Below are 6,000 nucleotides of genomic sequence, written 5' to 3'. Positions count from 1 at the left end.
AAATAACTGTTGTAGTGTGTCTAAAACTATGCACAGTAATCTGTCCTGGCTAAAGTTAACTACACATAAATGGGGAGTTAATCTCATATTAAAGCAATGTTACCAAAAATACCTGTAAGCAAAAGAAAGCAGGTGAAAAAACATTCAGTGTGCGATAATGAAAGGATGATCACACACAAGGTTAACGCTAGGCCAGGCATGGGCAAACTCGATCCTCGAGGGCCGGTGTCCCTGCAGAGTTTTGCTCCAACACTAATCAAATACACCTGAACACCCTAATTAGTGTCTTCAAGATCACTAGAAAGATACAAGCAGGTGTGTTTGATTAGGGTTGGTGCAAAACTATACAGGGACACCGGCCCTCCAGGATCGAGTTTGCCCATCCCTGCGCTAGGCCAATTAATAATCTGATCAAAGAATGGTTAAAGCGAAAGTAATCAGTGCTGCTTACCAAAAGACAAATCTTGAGCTCTTGAAAGCAGCAAAACTATGGGTGCGCGAGCATAACATTTTGTCTAGTCTATTTGAAAGAAAACCGATTACACCAGTTGCGTTTCCAGGCACAGTTGTTTCACGCAAGGAAATGGGAGCGCGCACGCATTTTAAACAGTCGCGCGCATCACATCACCTGTGTGCGCGAGTTATCCTCTCATTTGGTGTTCAGCTGCTTTCTTTTGGTCCCGCAAACATAATTAGTTTTGTCAGTCGTGCTGCTTCTCGATTCTAAGATCACATTTGCACGAATATTGGACCATCCTTATTGTCGAATCCTGATTTTAGGAAAACTACAATTTAAAAATGATTTTCAACCAGCCAAAGTGGCTAGTGGAGGTGCTTGTCTAACCCACCACAGGGGAATTCTACCTGCATTTGGTGGGTTGGCGGGTGTTAATGTTAAGCCCTGATTATAGCATCTGTGCTGTAAAAGGAACCTTCTGAAATTAAAAATAGACACATAAACCTTTCACCGGAAGTTCATAATTGACCCAAAAACACTCGCTGTGCATATAGCCCATTCAAATGCACAATCTCTTTTATCCCGATTAATTCAAAAAGAAGGAAAAGAGACAAAAAGACAGAAAAAAAGAAAACATTTTGCATTAAAATCAATATTTTCCCAATCAAAATTGACCTGAGAACTTTTTTTTTTTTTGCCGACTGCATAACAAATGCTGTCCATCATTCTGTCAAAAACATTCAGATACAGCATCACTGTAAGATATGCACATAATTAAAACCGACGTATTAATGAAACAGAACCACTTTCAGTATCAAACCTTTTTATAATTAGAAAAAAAGAGTGAGTAGTAGCAGTACAGTACATCAGTTTTTGTATGGCATAATAAATCCGCTGCTTCCAGACTACATTAAAACGACAACCTAAAGAGAGAACTATCTAAAACTTTGGTTTCCACTGTATTATCAATAGCTTAAAATATTCAGCATATTTACTCACTTATGTGTACACATTCATATACTTGATAAAGTGCATAATTAGAATTGTCGTTCATAAGGTTTATTATGTATGCAGGGTGGGTGAAAAGTGAACAGGCTCTAAATAAAATGCAACTACAATTCACTAAATATAACAAAGATTTGGTGGCACAGTGGCTCAGTGGTTAGCACTCACAGCAAGAAGGTCGAATCTGAATTGGCTCAAGCTTGGTTTATACTTCCTCGAGTGATCGGCGTGACCCACGGCGCATACCTTGCATGCAGTCGTGCATTTAGTCGTGCTGTGTGGCTCTGCAATTACACTTCTGAAACACTAGCTGGCAGTGAGGTTCTTATGTTCCTCTGTGTCGAGTTACTTCACTGGTGTTTTGTTTTTTCTGAACACTACCTTAGTGTACAAGTGGCTCAAACTCGCTCATTCAGAGGCAAGAACCGGCGGATGTGCATCAACTTTAATCATAAGGTAAACACAAAACGAAACTTTCCATCCGGAGCTCCTTCACGGGACTGGACATTTGTAAACACACGCTCCAATGGGGTCGAGCGGTAGAGGCTCTCGGTCTGTTTTATTCCAATATCGTGCAGCTCGAGCATCAGTCATGAAAGGCAGAACTACAACGATGTGCTTTATTTTTAAATGGGACCAATGTGAAAATACCCCACACATAATGTTTTATAACTCTTTGAAACTGACCCTTTTAGATCTTAATTGATCCTAATTGTGGCGTTTTGGTGACTGTCGCTTTAAATTCAAATGAGATTGTGCTCTTTTTTAAAAAGAGGGCGGAGCTATGAATGCTTATGTGTCAGCATAGTGGCAGATTCAAAAACAAGACTAAGGTCCTATGCTAATGAGGGAGAGATGGTCACTAGTGGGCGGGGCTTTGCTTCTCTGATGACACGTAAAATGTCAATCAAAGTGTTTCTGTAGACTGTTTTTATCAAGTCTGATTATAAAAAATAATAGATTTTTATCATTAGAGGCTGGTAATATTCACACACTGAGGTGGTTTTTGCATAATAGGTCCTCTTTGAAGCCTAGTTACTTTTCTCCCACCCTGTATAACAGTATTTGCATAACTTATTCATATTTTCTTCTTGTTTCCAACCCAATTAACTATTTATTTTTTTAATCTATCCATCAGGGTTGGCGTGAGGTGTTATGTACAACTTATACAAGTCCTGTTCCACTCCAGTGTCTCCATTGGATCAGCCAGGTGGGCGTGGCCTGTGGTGGGCGGAGTCATTAGAGTGCACATGTGACACTGGCGTCCTCTGAATGGTCACAGTTGTGGACGTTCCATGCTATGTGCGAGCAGCGGATGAGAGTGCCTTCTGCGCCCGTGCATTTCAGATTGTCCATGTGGATGGTGCCGCGACCGGGACCGAAAAACGCCATGCCCTGGGCCACTCTTGCCCCGCCGCAGCCCATCTGTCTGCACACCACCGTACCGTCCGTAAGATCCCAGGCGTCATCGCACACCGTTCCCCATTCTCCTCTCAGGTAAATCTCCACACGGCCCTCGCAGCGATGCACACCGCCAATCAGCCTGATGGACGCTTTAGGGGACACACACACACACACACACACACACACACACGAAATGGGTTTAATTAAAGGTCCCAAATTAAAATACACGTACTCTTTCTCTCTCGTCCCAAAAAAAAAAAAATCTCTAGCACTCTTAAGGCCTGTGCACACCGGGATGCTTTTAGCTCACGTTTTCAGTTATCGTTTAACGCCTTATGACTAAATAAAGGGCGCGAATGTGATTCTGCACACCAACACGCAAAACGCCAGGCGTAAAAGCATCATTTTTTTAAGAAACGCATCATGCTAGTTTTTTTTGTTTTGACGTTATGCCTCAAAACCTTCTCCACCAATCAGATTGGCTCTTTTGTTCACGTGCACGGAGCTGCTGAAGTTACAGTAAACAGCACTTGGAGGCGCTCAAGTGCAAAACTGTCAATGCGAGCGCACATTGAAGAAGATGCCTAGAGGCGATATGAACGTGGAGCTGCTTATTGCACTGGTGAACAATAATCATTTCTTCATCACTAGAGCTGGAGCTGCTACTTGAACCATCCATAACAACAAGCGTGTCAACTTTCTGTCTTCTACTGTTACATCGGGTGTCAGAAGCTTAAAGTTGTGTAGCGCCATCTAACGTCAAGGAGTGATTTTTAATACTCTTCTGCTCGACGCCAGTGAAAATCGATAGGGTTTGAATCTGGAAAAACGTCTCGTAAAACGCTGACTATAAACGCCAACGAAAAGCGTCCCAGTATGTACGAGCCTTTACTCTACCCCTAAATTCTCTGAGCACAAGTCCCTTTGTATAATCAGCCCTTGTTGTGTGTATTGCCTCCTCTTGTTGAATCGCTGAATGCCTCCTCAATTGTAAGTCGGTTCGGACAAAGCGTCTGCTAAATGACTAAATATAGGATAAAATAAACAAATTAGATGTGTTTCGGGTGACTCAAGAAGTTCATGCTTTTTTCAGATGCTTATTATCAAGTGGCTGAAGTCGAATACCACTGTAAACAGCGCAAACTTTACTTGTAATAATACATCAGCAGCGATTATGTACAAGATATATGCGTGGTTAGGGATAAATTAACATTTTTCAGTCACTGAAATGACTGAAATAATGTTTGTTTGCAAGACTTTTGAGAGCTGGATCTTGTCGCCTAGAGTTTTTGCTTCAAAATGAAGTGACAATCATCCCTTTTACTTGCTTACAGAAGACAATATATTGATTGATCTAAGACACAGAAACACTTCTATGGCTGTATGCAAGGAGGCACGAACTGGAAGCTGTGATCATGTTTTTTGTCTTGTGACGCAGTTCCTAGAGAAACGGAATATTAAATGAGAAAACAGTGGGCGTGGCTTGTTTTGTCTACTGCGAGCTGATTGGATGCAGTAAAGTAGGCATTTCATTCAGAAAGATAAGGAAAAAGGTTTGGGAAGAGTTATTACAATTTAACAGACTCCTCCTCCTCGCCATTTCTGTTTGATGTCAAAACTGACAGCTGGAGGGGTGTGGTTAAGTATGTTAGCCACGCCCAATACCTCAGACAGACCTAATCTGAGCATACCTGTCAACATTGGGATGTGAAAATAAGGGATATGCCCACCATAATAAGGGATTGCCCCAAAACTTTCTTCAGTTAAACAAAGAGAAAACTGAAGTGATTGCGTTTGGGAACAGAGATGAGGTTCTCAAGCTGAATGCGTACCTTGGCTCTAAGGGTCAAACAACAAAAAATAAGGTCAAGAATCTTGGTGTGACTCTGGAGTCAGATCTGAGTTTCAATAGTCATATCAAAGCAGTAAGTAAATCAGCATACTATCATCTCAAAAACATTGCAAGAATTAGATGCTTTGTTTCCAGTAAAGACTTAGAGAAACTTGTTCATGCTTTTATCAGCAGCAGGGTGGATTACTGTAATGGCCTCCTCACTGGCCTTCCCAAAAAGACAGACAGTTAGACAGTTACAGCTCATCCAGAACGCTGCGGCCAGAATTCTGACCAGAACCAGGAAATCAGAGCACATCACACCTGTCCTCTTTACACTGGCTCCCAGTCACATTCAAAATAGATTTTAAAGTATTATTACTGGTCTATAAATCACTAAATGGCCTAGGAGCTCAATACATTACAGATATGCTCACTGAATACAAACCTAACAGATCACTCAGATCATTAGGATCAAATAAACTAGAAACTCCAAGAGTTCAGTCAAAGCAGGGTGAATCGGCCTTCAGCTACTAACAGCGCCCCCTGCTGCTGGAATCAGCTTCCAGAAATGATCGGATGTGCTCCAACATTAGGCACATTTAAATCAAGACTGAAAACACATCTGTTTAGCTGTGCCTTTACTGAATGAGCACTGTGCTACGTCCGACAGATCGAACTACTATGTTTTTCTCTTCTTTTTAATTCTTTTATAACCCATTTTATCAGCTTTTATTTTATTTTATTTCTATTTTTACCATTTCTATTATTTGTTTTTATTTCTCTTATACTTGTTTCTTTTATTCCTGTTTATGTAAAGCACTTTGAATTGCCACTGTGTATGAAATGTGCTATATAAATAAACTTGCCTTGCCTTGGCTAGCCGACATAAATGTTTAATAATCTTGAATTATCCTTTTTCATTATACAGATTTAACAGTATTCATATATCGTGTGCAGATATTTATGACACATGTAGTGGGTGCTAAACGTTGTCAGTTATCTCCATAAACTAAAGGGATTAAACATTTTAAACTGTTTTTTAGATTTTTTTTATGTGATGAGAATAGCATTTGTTCAATATACAAATTATTAGCACTACATCTATATCCAGTAACCAAGAAAGAGTAGGCTATAAGATTATATTTATTTATAGAGAGCAATAACTGCAGACTGGGGGTTACGTTGCATTCCGGGAATTATATTTTTTACACTGACTGTACTTATTATATGTGCAACAGCTCACAATTTCGCTTTTAAACATAGCAATCTAATAGCTATTGCCAGTCAAACATAGCACAGC

The 6,000-nt window shown here is 40.4% G+C and overlaps 1 protein-coding gene across 1 annotated transcript in view; it reads right to left on the bottom strand.

Moving 5' to 3' along the window:
* Positions 1-1,245: 1,245 nt before the first annotated feature.
* Positions 1,246-6,000, bottom strand: part of LOC130228791 (scavenger receptor cysteine-rich domain-containing group B protein) — a 65,880-nt gene continuing 61,125 nt past the window's right edge. The window contains exon 12 of the mRNA XM_056457232.1: positions 1,246-3,015. Within this exon, the coding sequence (XP_056313207.1) occupies positions 2,702-3,015 (314 nt within the window). The 3' untranslated portion in view covers positions 1,246-2,701. The remainder of the gene's footprint in view (positions 3,016-6,000) is intronic.

Source organism: Danio aesculapii, chromosome 5 (genome assembly GCF_903798145.1).
Source record: "Danio aesculapii chromosome 5, fDanAes4.1, whole genome shotgun sequence".
Taxonomy (NCBI): Eukaryota; Metazoa; Chordata; class Actinopteri; order Cypriniformes; family Danionidae; genus Danio; species Danio aesculapii.
The sequence above is the reverse complement of the archived record's forward strand: the minus strand, read 5'-3'. Positions and strand labels throughout refer to the sequence as shown.